The sequence below is a fragment of the Oncorhynchus mykiss genome, chromosome 23, assembly GCF_013265735.2.
Source record: "Oncorhynchus mykiss isolate Arlee chromosome 23, USDA_OmykA_1.1, whole genome shotgun sequence".
NCBI classification, from domain to species: Eukaryota; Metazoa; Chordata; class Actinopteri; order Salmoniformes; family Salmonidae; genus Oncorhynchus; species Oncorhynchus mykiss.
The window spans coordinates 40086933-40102256 of NC_048587.1; the positions used below are offsets into that span (position 1 = coordinate 40086933).

General features: G+C 43.2%; 1 protein-coding gene across 2 annotated transcripts; it reads right to left on the reverse strand.

Moving 5' to 3' along the window:
* Positions 1 to 9163: 9163 nt before the first annotated feature.
* sfxn2 (sideroflexin 2) lies at positions 9164 to 15292 on the reverse strand. 2 transcript variants are annotated; one of them, XM_021581008.2, is made up of 12 exons: positions 14943 to 15292; positions 11915 to 12218; positions 11368 to 11538; positions 11128 to 11226; positions 10930 to 11005; positions 10758 to 10843; positions 10589 to 10649; positions 10396 to 10462; positions 10152 to 10201; positions 9901 to 9950; positions 9705 to 9752; positions 9164 to 9583 (listed from the first exon to the last, which is right to left on the reverse strand). In XM_021581008.2, exons 2-12 carry the CDS (start codon positions 12067 to 12069, stop codon positions 9484 to 9486), a joined length of 963 nt encoding a protein of 320 aa, XP_021436683.1. In that variant the 5' UTR covers positions 12070 to 12218; positions 14943 to 15292; the 3' UTR covers positions 9164 to 9483. The 2 variants fall into 2 exon arrangements, with proteins under 2 accessions (XP_021436683.1, XP_021436684.1); XM_021581009.2 differs by having other exon boundaries at positions 11915 to 12131; positions 14943 to 15082.
* Between the last annotated feature and the right edge of the window lie 32 nt (positions 15293 to 15324).

Genomic DNA, 15324 nt, shown 5'->3' on the forward strand with positions numbered 1-15324 from the left:
AATGGCATCTTCTGAGGTCTGAGGCACATACTCCTCAGATCTCAGTAGATTGCTATATTATATTAATTTGGATTTAAAGAATTATGGAATAACAAAAGTGGACTTTCCATTTTTAGTACATTTTTGTTTTCCAGTGTTTAGATGTAACTTTTTTTTTTTTTTGTCTCCCCATCAAGTCTGTCGTTCTCTTTAAAGTGGTGAAAGTCTTCTTGCGCTGGGAGCATGTGAGAGAAAGAATCTCACCAGTGGAGGCTACTGAGGACAGCTCATAACAATGGCTGGAACTGAGTCAATGGAATGACATCAAACACATGGAAACTGTTTGTATTTGATCTCATTCCGCCCCAGCCATTACCAAGAGCCCATCCTCTCCAGTTAAGGTGCCACCAACCTCCTGTGAATCTCACCCTTGTATAGATCTAAAGCGGATTGGATATAATAAACATGGTGCTCATTCTCTTTCAGAAGGCAATCCCTTGGTAATACCATATTTCTTCTACCTTATCCAATGCTTTCAGATGTACACGTGCTAAGTTGGTAGGGAAGGGTTGATGGGGTTTTGTGGGTGTAAAGGTGGAGTGTGAAGACAACCAGACTATGCATGTGTTTAGTGCTTTGTAAGTCCCTTGTGGACGTTCAGCCAATGTACAAAAATATACAACAGTATTATCAAATAAAACCAAACCTTTGAAATAACTTTCTCTGTGTGTCTCTGTGCTGTTGGTAGTTATCAGCCCTTGATTTAGTGTTTCCCATGTTGCACCACTAAAGGGTGCTGACTAAATAGAGACTATTGCTGTTTTGGGTCTGAAAATAGAGCCTGCATCCCAAATTGCACGGAGTACTTGAATCACTTTTTCTGGTGAAAGAACTTTGGTGCTGTTTGTTATTCTTGCAGTGGTCAATAATGGGGCCTTATGTTGGAAATGCCATTCTAAATGTATCAGAAGGCTTAAATGCTAACATAGATTAATACATTTCAAGAAATGCTCTGCTTTTTTTCCTGCTCAGGGAATTGACATTTTGGTGTGACGATAAGTTATGTAAATGGTGACGACTCTTGTTGACAGTGTATGGTGGCTAACATGGAGCTGTCGTCTCACTGGCCAGATTCTAGCCTCGTTCAAATACTACCTCACATTTATTTTTGTGCATAAAACTCTCCGTTGTACCACAACCATCAAATGCATCGAGGACTCGCTAGTCGTTGCTATTCTCCTTTCTGGGTTGGCTACAAGGCCCTCCTCCTCCGCCCTCCCTTTGACAAATCGGATCATGCCTCCATTCTGCTCCTCCCCACTTATAGGCAGAAACTTGGTCTGACAAATCAGAATCTATCCTTCAAGATTGTTTTGATCACATGGACTGGGAAATGTTCAGGGTCACCTCCTGAGAATAGTATCGACATATACACTGACTTAGTGACTGGTTTAATCAGGAAGTGCATAGAGAATGTTGTTCCCACTGTGGCAATTAGAACTTATCCAAACCAAAATTAATGGATAGATCAAGGGGCCAGGGTTCCGGTCTAGAAGAACAGTTGACTACTCCTACAGTTTTGCTTCGGTACTACAGTTTTAACTGAAAGACAATTTCCATAGATGGGCATATAGAGATGTCAGATTTGAAATTTGTGCACTTAACATCGATTTAATTATTCAATTCGTTGTCACAGACATCTTTTTTTTCTAGCACTTATAGCCTAAGATATCATTTTATATTCATCCACATGTCTGCCATGTTTTTGGATAACGTGATGTCGCTGATCCCTGTGCACACCAAGTGTACATTTGCTGTTAGTCCGTATAAACCGGATGCAACCCGGATATAGACGGTCCATGGATTGGTGTATGTGAACATGAGTAGGTTACCTTGAAAACAACAGGCGGACATCTTGGGCAGACAGTCTCCAGTATTTATTACACCTCAGTGGGATAGATGGCAGCATAAAGCTGCTGATCAGTCTCACTGTCCAGGTTATAGCCTGGTTCAAATATTACCTCAAGTTATTTTTGGCAAAAAACTCATCACAACTGCCAAATGTGTTCTACATTAGTTGAAAAACTTAAGTGTGAACAGAGTTTGGCACGCTATATAGGGCTATCGTTAAAAGAAGTGCACTATATAGGGTCTGGAGAGCAGGCTGTTTTAGGGCTCTGCTCAATCAGATCCACTTTAGCCGACAGTGTCAGAGGTGGGACTGCATTAGAGCTGTCAAAGCCACAAACACCTCCTGGCATTATACCTGAAGTGGACATTGCCTTTGGCAATGAGTCACATTAAGAGAAATCGCATGCAGCCTTGTTTACAAGTTCGAACACTGGAATGTAAGATGAAATCTACAGCTCGATTAGGCTTCATTTATTTATTATAAAAAATGTACTTTACCCCCTTTTTCTCCCCAATTTCGATCTTCTATCATCGCTGCAACTCCCCAACGGGCTTGGGAGGCGAAGGTCGAGTCATGCTTCCCCCGAATTATGACCCGCCAAACCACGCTTAACACCCACCTGCTTAACCAGGACCAGTGTGTTGGAGTAAACATTGTTCACCTCCCTTTGACAAATCAGATCATGCCTCCATTCTGCTCCTACCCACCTTTAGGCAGAAACTTGGTCTGACCAATCGGAATCTATGCTTTAAGATTGTTTTGATCACGCAAACTGGGAAATGTTCCAGGTAACCCTGTGAGAATAGTATCAATACACTGACTCTGTAACTGGGTTAATCAGGAAGTGCATTGTGGATGTTGTTTCCACTGTGATGATTAGAACTCCACTGTGACGAACCAGAACCAGCTATGACCTTAATTAAGGCAATTTAAGATGAAAACCGACAGTACAGGGACAAAGTGGAGTCAATTCAACGGCTTAGACACGAGACCCAGAAAATCACCGATTATAAAGAGAAAGCCAGCCACATCACGTACACCGACACCTCACTCCAGGACAAGCTAAACACCTTCATCCTGCTTAGAGGAAAATAACATTGAGCCGCCGACGCGGGCCCCCATCACTCATGAGAACTGTGTGCTTGCTCGGGTTCTTCATGGCTGATGTGAGTAAGCCAATCTTTCTTTCATCATCCCATCCTATTCAGGCTGCCAGCCCAGACGTCATCCCAAGCTGCGTCCTCAGAGCATGTGCAGAACAGCTGGCTGGAGTGTTTATGGACATATTCCGTCTCTCCATATCCCAGTTTGTTGTCCCCACTTGCTTCAAGGTGTCCAGCATTGTTCCTGTACCCAAGAAAGTGAAGGTAACTGAATTAAATGACTATTGCCACGTAGCACTCACTTCTGTCATAATGAAGTGCTTTGCAAGGTTAGTTAAGGACCATATCCCTTCACCTTACCCGACACTCTAGACCCACTACAATTCGTATACCGCCCACACAGATCCACGGACGACACAATCGCCATTGAACTGCACACTGCCCTATCCCACCTGGACAAGAGAAATACTGTACCTATGTAAGAATGCTGTTCATCCACTACAGCTCAGCCTTCAACACCATAGTGCCCTCCAAGCTCATCACTAAACACAGAACCCTGGGTCTGAACCCCTCCCTGTGAATCTTGTCCTGGACTTCCTGACGGGCCAACCCAAAGTGGTGAAGGTAGGCAACAACACCTCCCCCTCGTTGATCCTCATGGGGGACCCCACAGGGGTGTCATGCTCAGCCCCCTCTTGTACTCCCTGTTCACATGACTGTGTGGCCACGCACATCTCCAACTCAACCATCAAGCTTGCTGATGACACAACAGTATTAGGCCTGATTATCAACAACGACGGATCAGCCTACCGGGAGGAGATGAGAGCCATGAGGAGAATCCTACGAAGCAGGTTTGAGGAGTTAGCAAGGCTACTTTGGTTCAACCTGGGATAAGCGGTCATACCAAAGTGTCTCACCTTTTAGCCAGGTAAATTTCTATGGCAACAAATCATTCAGAACTAACCTGCTCCGGGGCAGGCTAACTCACTTACCCTGAATGAAATGACTGAGTTAAGGACCAATGAAATCAGATTCCGTCCTTCTTGCGAAGATTGCATCATCATCCCCTTCATTTAAGGAAGACAACAAATGCAATATTTTATAAATTACAACTTGTTTTTTTTTTAATAGCAATGTTAAAATATATCAGTAATGACAGAATGCATTTTAAACATAATGCAATGTAACACTTTATGACTTCATAATAAATACATTGACAGGAGTGGGTAAAAAGCCCCTGTCCACACAGATAGAATTTTGTCTTTTGGAAGGCTGTCATTGTAAATAAGAATTTGTTCTTAACTGACTAAAGGTTAAATAAATAAAAAAATCTATTAAAAAAGGTGGTTGTGCATTGATAAGCACGCCAAAGACAGCATTAACGATAAGTAATAAAATAATGGCGGCACTTCTAAAAGCCTATTTCACACCATAGCCTAATGAATTTGCAAGTTAACTTTTCTTTCATTTTGATTTCGGAACAAATTAAATTTCATGACTGAACAGGAACCGGGATTTGTCAGTCCAGGCAATGTTTTTCCACTCCTCAATTGTCCAGTGTTTGTGATCACGTACCCACTGGAGCCGCTTCTTCTTGTTTTTAGCTGATAGGAATGGAACCCTGCTGCAATAGCCTATCCATGACATGGATCGACGAGTTGTGCGTTCCGAGATGCCGTTCTACACAACACTGTTGTACCGTTATTTGTCTGTTTATGGCCAGCCAGTTGGTTTGCACAATTCTTGCCATTCTCCTTCAACCCCTCTCATCAACGAGCTGTTTCGTCCACAGGACTGCCGCTGACTATATGTTTTTTGTTTGTCACACCATTCTCGGGAAACCCTACACCCTGTTGTGCATTAAAAAAGCCCAGGTAGGCGGCTGTTTATGAGATACTGGATCATACCATGCTCAAAGTCGTTTAGGTCACTCTTTTTGCCCATTCTAACATTCAATCGAATAGTAACTGAATCCTTCGATGCCTGTCTGCCTGTCTTATATAGCAAGCCATGTGACTCACTGTCTGTAGGAGGGCTCTATTTTCATAAACTGGGTGCTGTACCTAATAAACTGACCAGTGAATGTATGTGTGTGTACATTGTACTATCAGTTGGTGAGAGCCTCAAATACCACATTAATTTATACATATCCACTGTAATCCCAGTAAATTTAGTTCCTGTTTTTGTCATGTCTTTGGTCACGTGCACGTGGGTCAAACAAAAACACCATAATGTGCTGCATCGATGACGTCGTCCCCACAGTGACTGTATGTACATATTCCAACCAAAAGTCATGGATAACAAGCAACATCCGCACTGAGCTAATGGGTAGAGCTGCTGCTTTCAAGGAGCGGGACTCTAACCCGGAAGCTTGTAAGAAATCCCACTATGCCCTCCGACGAACCATCAAACAGGCAAAGTGTCAGAACAGGACTAAGATCGAATCGTACTTCACCGGCTCCGATGCTCGTCGGATGTGGCAGGGCTTGCAAACTATTACAGACTACAAAGGGAAGCACAGCCGAGCGCTGCCCAGTGACACGAGCCTACCAGACGAGCTGTATTACTTCTATGCTCACTTCAAGGCAAGTAAAACTGAAACATGCATGAGAGCATCAGCTGTTCTGGACGACTGTGTGATCACGCTCTCCACAGCCGATGCGAGTGAGACCTTTAAACAGGTCAACATTCACAAGGCCACAGGGCCAGACAGATTACCAGGATGTGTACTCCGAGCATGCGCTGACCAACTGGCAAGTGTCTTCACTGACATTTTTAACCTCTCCCTTTCTGAGTCTGTAATACCAACATGTTTCAAGCAGACCACCATAGTCCCTGTGCCCAAGAACACTAAGGTAACCTGCCTAAATGACTACCGACCCATAACACTCACGTCTGTAGCCATAAAGTGCTTTGAAAGGTTGGTCATGGCTCACAACACCATTATCCCAGAAACCGTAGACCCACTCCAATTTGCATACAGCCCCAACATATCCACAGATGATGCAATCTCTATTGCACTCCACACTGCCCTTTCACACCTGGACAAAAGGAACACCTATGTGAGAATGCTATTCATTGACTACAGCTCAGCGTTCAACACCATAGTGCCCTCAAAGCTCATTACTAAGCTAAGGACCCTGGGACTAAACACCTCCATCTGCAACTGGATCTTGGACTTCCTGACGGGCCGCCCCCAGGTGGTAAGGGTAGGTAACAACACATCCGCCACGATGATCCTCAATACAGGGGCCCCTCAGGGATAAGTGCTCAGTCCCCTCCTGTACTCCCTGTTCACGCATGACTGCATGGCTAGGCACGACTCCAACACCATCATTAAGTTTGCCGATGACACAACAGTGGTAGGCCTGATCACCAACAACAACGAGACAGCATATAGGGAGGTCAGAGACCTGGTCGTGTGGTGCCAGGACAACAACCTCTCCCTCAACATGATCAAGACTAAGGAGATGATTGTGACTATAGGAAAAGGAGGACAGAGCACGCCCCCATTCTCATCAACAGGGCTGTAGTGGAGCAGGTTGAGAGCTTCAAGTTCCTTGGTGTCCACATCACCAACAAACTAACATAGTCCAAACACAATAAGACAGTCGGGATGAGGGCACGACAAAACATATTCCCTCTCAGGAGACTGAACAGATTTGGCATGGGGCCTCAGATCCTCATAAGGCTCTACAGCTGCACCATCGAGAGCATCCTGACTGGTTGCATCACTGCCTGTTATGACAACTGCTTGGCCTCCTACCACAAGGCACTACAGAGGGTAGTGAGTACGGCCCAGTACATCACTGGGGCCAAGCTTCTTGCCATCAAGGACCTCTATACCTGACGGTGTCAGAGGAAGGCCCTAAAAATGGTCAAAGACTACAGTCAACCTCATCATAGACTTTTCTCTCTGCTACCGCACAGCAAACGGTACCGGAGTGCCAAGTCTAGGTTCAAGAGGCTTCTAAACAGCTTCTACCCCCCACTCTTTTACGCTGCTGCTACTCTCTGTTATTATCTATGCATAAGTCAATTTAATAACTGTACCTACATGTATATATTACCTCAACTAACCGGTGACTCTGTACCGATACCCCCTTTATATAACCTCGCCTTGTTATTTTATTTATTTATTATTTTATTTTATTCTGCTCTTTAATTATTTATTATTTTTATTTAGGTATTTTTCTTAAAACTGCATTGTTGGTTAAGGGCTTGTAATTAAGCATTTCACTGTAAAGTCTACACCTGCTGTAGATTTCACCTGCTGGATAAATCTGAAGCATCCGGCCAAATATGATGAGGATAGTAAACCCAGTAGCCGACAGTGGGAGTATGGAGTTGAGCCGACATTCTTTTATTCTAATTGAAGAAAAACCCGATCTCAATACAGTTCTGTTCCAAAAACTAAAATCTGTTACGAAGAGAGTGCGCTAGGTTTGGTAAATGTGACCCTTTGTCAAGGTTTCTCAAAATTACATCGTTTACAATGAGTGCAAGGGCAAATTGAGTTAATGCCCACGAGCATTTCAGACGGAAGGCGTTCCCTACCGAAAATATGCATACATGTTAGAACGCGCCAATAGGATCTCGCTAGCTTATGCTTGTTCTGCCCACCATGTGTAATATGCTCCCATTGAAAACTGGGTTAGTTATAAAAATATTTGCTGCTGTGTAGCTGATCTGTCCATAAGGAAACATTGCCCCCTGGTGGTTCTTTTGTATCACCACAACATACCTCAGTATGTCGTGACTGTAGTACAGAGAGGGAGGAACTAGACTGTCACAGCACGCACCAAGGCAGCTTAGTCAATGAGAATCAATTCTACTTGTCAATAACAATCGGTTGTCATTATTGACTTCTTCACAACTCAATTGCTTCACTTCTGAGCATGTGAACACAAACCTTCTAGAACACTAAAAACTGTGGAACCATAGACTCAGAACACTGATGACTAGAGCCGAGGGCAAAACCTAAGAACATTCTATAGAACACCTGCATGAAGGCTTAAGTAATGATCTATTCCTGATATGGCATTGCATTGTTTGAGTAATACACTACTCTTTATTTGCACCCAACACTGAGATGTGTACACACACAGAGTAATCATATTTGAATCCAAGGTCAAGAGTCACTAACACAGGCTGCTTCTCAAATGGCACCCTATTTTGCTATATAGTGCTCTAATTCTGGTCAATAATAGTGGACTATATAGGAAATAGGGTGCCATTTGGAATGCATGCAAAATGTCCAAAAAGTAATTGTCCTTCCAGCCAGTTATGGAATGTGTGATTGGAGATACTCAGACAGTACAAACAGTGCATGATGAATAGCATCACTTGAATTATACACTGTGTCACATTAACATTGAGATAGTAGCTAGGTTTCAATTCAATTGGCTACAGATTTTCAAGCAAATATTCTAAAAACTGCTTAAAAAAAAAGCTTATTTCCCACTAGAGATGTTTTCATCAAATTGACTTGTTGCGGATAAAAGTCTGTGTGTGATGACATAGTGCAAAGTAACTTTTGCAGTTAAATTCCAATGGACTGAATAAAAAATACAAGTTAAATGGGTTTCCATTGCATTTTCAACTCAACTGCTGTTTTTTGCCATACCCATTTTTTGTTGTTGTATTTATGTCTGTAATAAAGCACTTTTGTGGGGAAAAACTCATTCTGATTGTCTGTGCTTGGCTCCCCAGTGGATGGGCCTGGCTCCCAAGTGGGTGGTCCTATGCCCTCCCAGGCCTACCCGTGGCTGCGCCCCTGCCCAGTCATGTGAAACCCATAGATTAGGCCCTAATTTATTTAAATTGACTGATTTCCTTATATGAACTGTAACTCAGTAAAATCATTGAAATTGTTGCATTTATATTTTGGTTCAGTATATTTATATTTATCAAACGGTAGCCAAGCATCGATCCTGTCACCAGAATAAGACCCTCGATATTTAGTGGAAAGGTGCATCAAGCGCCTCACCATGCACTTTCATCAGTTACTCACAACTTATTTCCTCTGTAACCTAATAAACTGTATGCTTTTCTGAGTCATAGTGGGAGGACCACACAACATATCAAGTTTACTTCAATATGATGGTTATTATAAATATGTGTTTCCACCACCATTTCTCACAGAATTAATTTTACAGACACAAAAAGATCCCACTTTGTCAAGTGTATTTTGTTTTGTCAACATTTCGAAAGTTTACAGACAAATCTGCTGTTTCCATCAGGCCTCGTGACATTTTTTTTTATCCAACATGTACTTTACTCGCATAAAAAGGTGGTTTGTGGTACAAAAAGAGAATTCAAACACATTTGAACATCTCCCTTAGAATTACAAAGATTCTTTGAAAATAAAGACAAACAAGGAGAAAGCTATTTATCCTATGAACCGAAGATGCTGATTGGCTCATCTATAAAAACTTTCAGATGCTCTCCCTGATTGGACAACGATTAAGAAGGCAGGTGTGCGTGTGTTCATAGGCCCTTGTTGAAGTAGACGTATTGTACACTGTCCCCGTAATGACACAAGATGGACTCTCTTAGCTCTGGCTCCAGTTTAGACACAGCCATGGAGCTGAAAGAAAGGGAGAGGAAGAGTGAGAGAGACCTAAACCAAGGGAGAGCCTAATACTAAAACAGCTACTAACATCATGAACGTGCAAAACTGAATGTTGCCCAGTCGACAGGCTACTTACCATTGCTGAGGGAACAGGGAGCAGGCTGCAGGCACCATGAAGACCAGGCTGCAAAACAGACAGTTAGGTGACTGTGCCTACTGAGACATGTACGTTACATCCCAAATGGTACCCTATTTCCCCCCCCCCAAAAAAAAAAACAACCCTGAACCAAACAAATCTTCCTGGTGCAACCTGCTAAAACAGTACTACTTACAACGCTCCCACCATTATGACTTGTAAAGGTCCGTGGAAGAAGGTGATCCTCTGTTAACCGAAAGATAGAGCTTATTAGCGATAAACTGCAAGACAGAATCTGCACTGTCAGCATGTTTAGTCAAGAACAACGTAACTGTGGATATTTAGTCAATAGCACTGTAACTAGGAATGCTTATTCAATAACTGTGTAGCTAGCTAGCATATGCATGTCTAGTAGCAGTATTTGGTGTATTTGAATAAAAGACCCACCTGCATAAACTTGAATTTCTCAAGTCTCTGCATGATGACGGGGAGAATGACTAGGAGGAGAGGGGGAAAGGGAGAAAAAAAATTGATAAAGGAGAGGGTGGCAGGTGGAAACAAGAGGAGAGGAATGAGTCATTGAAGGGAGCAACAGGGTCACACCAACACAGCTCCACTTTCCATTGTCTATGGAGCGAGGACTTAACTCAAACTCTACAGCTCCCCTCCTCCTTAAACCTCTGAAACGTACTCATGCCTGGTGCTGCCATGGTAATTCGGGAAATGACCACCTGGGTGATGCCCTTCACAGCTGCTTTCTGGAAAGAAAGAAATTGTGGGAACGGAGGTGTAGGTACAATGTAATTGCTCTGCTCTTGTGTAACAGTCAGAAATAGGATATTTAGTAGAATATTTAAATATCCAGACATTCCCAGTGCTGCTACCTTGGAATGGCCAAGTTTGTTTCCATTCTCATCTGTTACAGCTATGCCATTCAGAAGCTCCCTGAGAAAAGAGAAGGTCAACAACTCACTGTTGTCTTCATGGGGGACGCTAATACACTATCAAAATAGATGCTAATACTCAAGTGACTTCAATTAAGCATGTACTCACTGTTGCCTCATCATTGGAATATTGACACAGTTAGCGGACGCCACGGCTGCAAACGGAACCCAGCGCGCCACCAGCGGAGGGGCCCTCTACAGAGGGCGGAGACAAGACGGCAAGGGGAAGTTGAACATGTAATCAAATCAAACCAGTCTGTGTTGTGTTCTTTGAACTGTACCTTTGTGTAGAAGTTAAGTCCCACAGCAGTGGCTAGAGCAGTGCTAGTTGCTGTTAAATAGGCTACTCCGATTTGACTGAAGGGGTAGAGAAAAGAGATTGAGTATAAGACATTTAAATAGCTCTTAATATTCTCCATGTACATTGCAATACATTCACCACAGCAGTGTATGGGTGTGTGTGGTCTGCAGGGTCTTACTTGGGTGTGATGGGGGAAGCAGCATTTCTGTTGGTGTAGTTGACCAGAGCATTAAACGACTGATTCACCCACTGCCAGAACACTACAGCAGGGACTGTCCTAGAGAGAGAGAAAATGATAGAAAGAGGAAGAGAGTGGGGAAAGAGGAATATAAATGTAGGATTAGAAGTCACCGCTCCAAACTCACCTATGGTCGGCTAACGTAAAGATCGGTTGTCAAATCTGTGTGTGTGTGTGTACCTGTAGAACTGAAGCATACCGCCCGTTATGGCCATCCCTCCGGGCACCTGGAAGGACATCCGACCAATCAGGTTCATGCGATCGCCAGTGTCAGGGTGAAAGGCAGAGTCATAGAGCTTCTTGGCGTAGTGCAGCTGTTCCTCTGTGGTGCCGGGGGGAACGGACCCCGCTCTAGAACAGGAGAACCACACAGAACCCAAATTCTCATCACAGGGAACAAAAACTGCAGACATAATGGAATTACAACTTCAGTGCTATAATAATATAATTTGGTGGTGCTTAATTATATTTGTCCTATTAGACACATGTACAAGTGTGTATTGGAAATGTGTTTCCATATTATCCTAACTCCACCTGAGACACCAGCAGAGAGTTGTGGTCAGAGCCAGGGTCCAGCATTTAACCAGTGTCCCTGGAGAAAATAGGGCTAAGTGCCTTGCTCAAGGGCACAACAGATGTTTCTACTTGTCGGCTCTGGGATTCGAACCAGCAACCTTTGGGTTACCTGCCAAATGCTCTAACCTCATGGTGTCTGTGTGTGCGTTACCTGCAGCTCTCCACCAGTGCTTTAGCCTCATCCAGTCGTGAGTCCGGCAGTAGTGCTGTCCTCCAGTCTGTGATGTTGGCAAAGTGCTTCAATCTTCCCATAAACGTGGACTGATCCCACCGTGGCACGTCAATGTCAAACCCGCTCACTGCCATCGTGACCCTCCGCCTCACAACCTAGGTCTAAAGTCACAAATATGGTCTCCAAACCACCTCACCTGTCCAAAACAGAGTCGAGCCTGCAGTCAATGTTTGGCTTCTTGGTCCTGTACCAACCTGGTCCACTCAGCTCTTCCAGTCTGACTCTGTAAATACAGAAACTCCTGAGTCTTCCTGTTTTCAGTTGTTAGAATAGCCTTGACTTTAGTATAAGCTTTAAAAAAAAGGTGTAGAACTAATCTTGGGACCACATACAGTATGTTATTATAGTATCATAATTTGCATCCTCAGTATCCTTTGTAAAAAATAAAATAATAAAATCTCTCCTCCCAGGGTTCTCTGGGTAACCTACTTTCTAACCAATCAGACCTGCTCAGAGCAGAGAGCTATAACTTTTGAACCCAGCCTTGGGGTAGCCCTCCCTGTGGTTCCTGCGGTGTCTCTCTGTTTCTCACTCAGCAAACAACTAATCAGAGTTGATTTTCTCACAGGAGACTGAGTAACAGAATCAGTTTAATTAATAAACCACCCTTCCAGAGTTCCCTCAAAGTTCATCTGGGGTCACAGTGTGGCATTGTCTGCATCAGAGCATTTCCTTCCTACCCATTTCAAACAGCCAGAGAGAGTGTGTAGCATCTGAAGCAGCAAAAAAACAGTATGTTGACCAGGGTTATATCTCAATAGACTGAAAATGTCTTCCTCTACTTGTCTCCTTTCTTTCATCTGTATTGATGTTAAAAAAATGGATAAGTTCAAACAGATCTCCAGATTAAAGTATAACCTCTAAGGTTTTTTAGATCAGTGCATGCAAAAAGACTAGGGGAGGAGGGAAAGGAGGCCATTCTAGAGAGTATTGAAATGCACCCAGGACAGCCAGGCTAGAAGCAGGCTGGATCCAGAGCTGGTCAGAGCTGTTTGTTTGAACAGCAGGGTCATGCACTCTCTGCTGTAGCTGCACAATGAGCAGGAATGAACCCAGACCAAGCCCAGCATCTCAGTACAGCGACATATCACTATATCACTGACCAAGTAAATGGATGAATAAACATTAATTAATGAACAAACGTTTTGTATGAATGGTGTGAAGAGAGATAGAGTAAGGGCCGAGAGAGAGAGAGAGAGAGAGAGAGAGAGAGAGAGAGAGGACTGGGAGGAAGATGTGAATTAATAAGGGGGTCAGAGTTGAAGAGAAGCCTGAAAGTGTGTGATGTGATGAGGTTGAGAATAAAGTAAGGATATTATCAACCACAGGTATTTATTTCCCCCAGGGCGGGCTAGTTAGACTGGACTTCAATCATCAACGGCTACATCTCAATACTCTAGAGTGGCCCCTCTCCTCTCCTTCATCTGCACTTATCTGAAAACACAGGGTGTGAAACCTTTGCTTGACGACTCAAACTGAATTCTTCCTCTGCTATATGATCGCAGAAAATACATGTTTGTGGGTGTGGCTGGGCAGTTGGTCCCCAAGTGTCTGGTCTGGAGGGTGAAGTCACAAGCTCTACTGGTCGGCTACTGCATAGCAGCATAGAGGTCCAAAAGCCCTGATCTGCCCTATGTAATTTACGATTGTCATTACTTTTTGGGGCTCTAAAATCTGTTTATTGTGATCATGTTCGATTCCCACTGTGAATTATTGGAAAGTCATCTACAAATTGAGATATTTCATTAACTAGTGATCAATTCTGACTACTACATTTGTCGTCACACAGGACCACATGCTGACAGACCAACCATGGGCTGCAGTCTAGAGGCTCTGGTTGACTCTCAAGCAGGATGAAAACTACTATGTCGACCATAAATAATCCTTTGCTGGTGCCATTCAGCCAGAGATCATTTTGAGGAGATGGGAAACTCCATTAGAATCTTATTAATCCCCATTTTGTACGCTGCCCACGCGTCGTTAATGTGCCCCGCTGTGCATTCTGGGAGATTCTGGGACAAGGCGAGCGCTCCTTCAGGGAGTGAGCTCCTTCAGGAAGTGAATGGGAGTGAATTGAGCTCTAGGTCAAAAAAGAAACATTAGCATGAATTTCGCTAACAAGAAGTACAACATTACACATATTTTCCGAGATAGTTAAATTGTTCTAGTAATATCGTATAGCTTTGGAATCGTGACATGACTTAGGCTGGTTTCTCTACTCAAATGCCGCATTCAAAACAACTGGAAACTCGAAAATCTCAGTCGGAGCTCGTTTTTTCCCGAGTTCCCAGATGTCTTGAACGCCCGGAAGTCGGAGATTTTTGAAGGCGGCATGCTTCAATTTCAAATACTTCCGGATTCATGCACCATCGGGAGATGTTTTTAAGATTACGTGTATGACGTAAGCGCTAACACTAGCTACTGGTTAAGGTCTATGGGAGCAATGTGGTTGGGTTGACATGCAAGTGAAACCTGTTCTTCAGAACCGGTGCAAATAAAGGAAAGGAAATGAGGAGGAGAAGCAAAGATAAATGAGATGTTCCGAGTCTGTGTAGTTAAAACATGAGAGAACTAGTAACCTAAAAAGGCTTTAGTAAAGACATGTCGATGTGCAATTATCTGCAGCAGTAAACAAGTAGCTAGCTAGATTCAAAGCAATTGTGCAAGACTGTCGAGAAGCTAGATTAATTGTTGACATCCATCCTGTGCCTCCAAGTCTAGAACAGCTGCACTCATCCTTATGCATTGGACCATCATATTGACCAGCCTAGTTAAATTAAATAAAAAAAAGCTATCGTTCAGACTGATGCAACTTGCCTGTCACGTTACCCGCATTTTGCGAAGCATGCTAGCAGCTTTGTCCAGAAATGAGAGAAGAGATAGCTGGCAACAAAAACACTAACTGTATCAATATCTGCAACAAAGTAGCAGAAGAAACATACGTTACCTTTCAGCGCTGTACTGCAAGATGACACAATGTCACTTGCTAAATGTTTCAAGTCAAGATCTCAGCAGTTGGTGTAGTAAGGGGAGGGTGCACGTGGCACCGCTTCCTCCAATCACAGCCTGGGGCAGCTCCCTTTCCGAACTTCGGCCTCCATAAATAAATACTTTTTAATCAAATAAAATATATACTCATATGTACTTTCAGTCATCTCATCTTTTAAACTCTGTATGCAGTAAATCTTTACCTTTGTATTTCTAAAGCAACGGCAAAATACATAATTATGGCTAAAGCGACCTCACAATGATAAATAGACAATATAGATAAATACACAGTGTTGCTATTTATGCCTCCGCTTGTATTTTTGAAGTGAGGAATGTTTTGT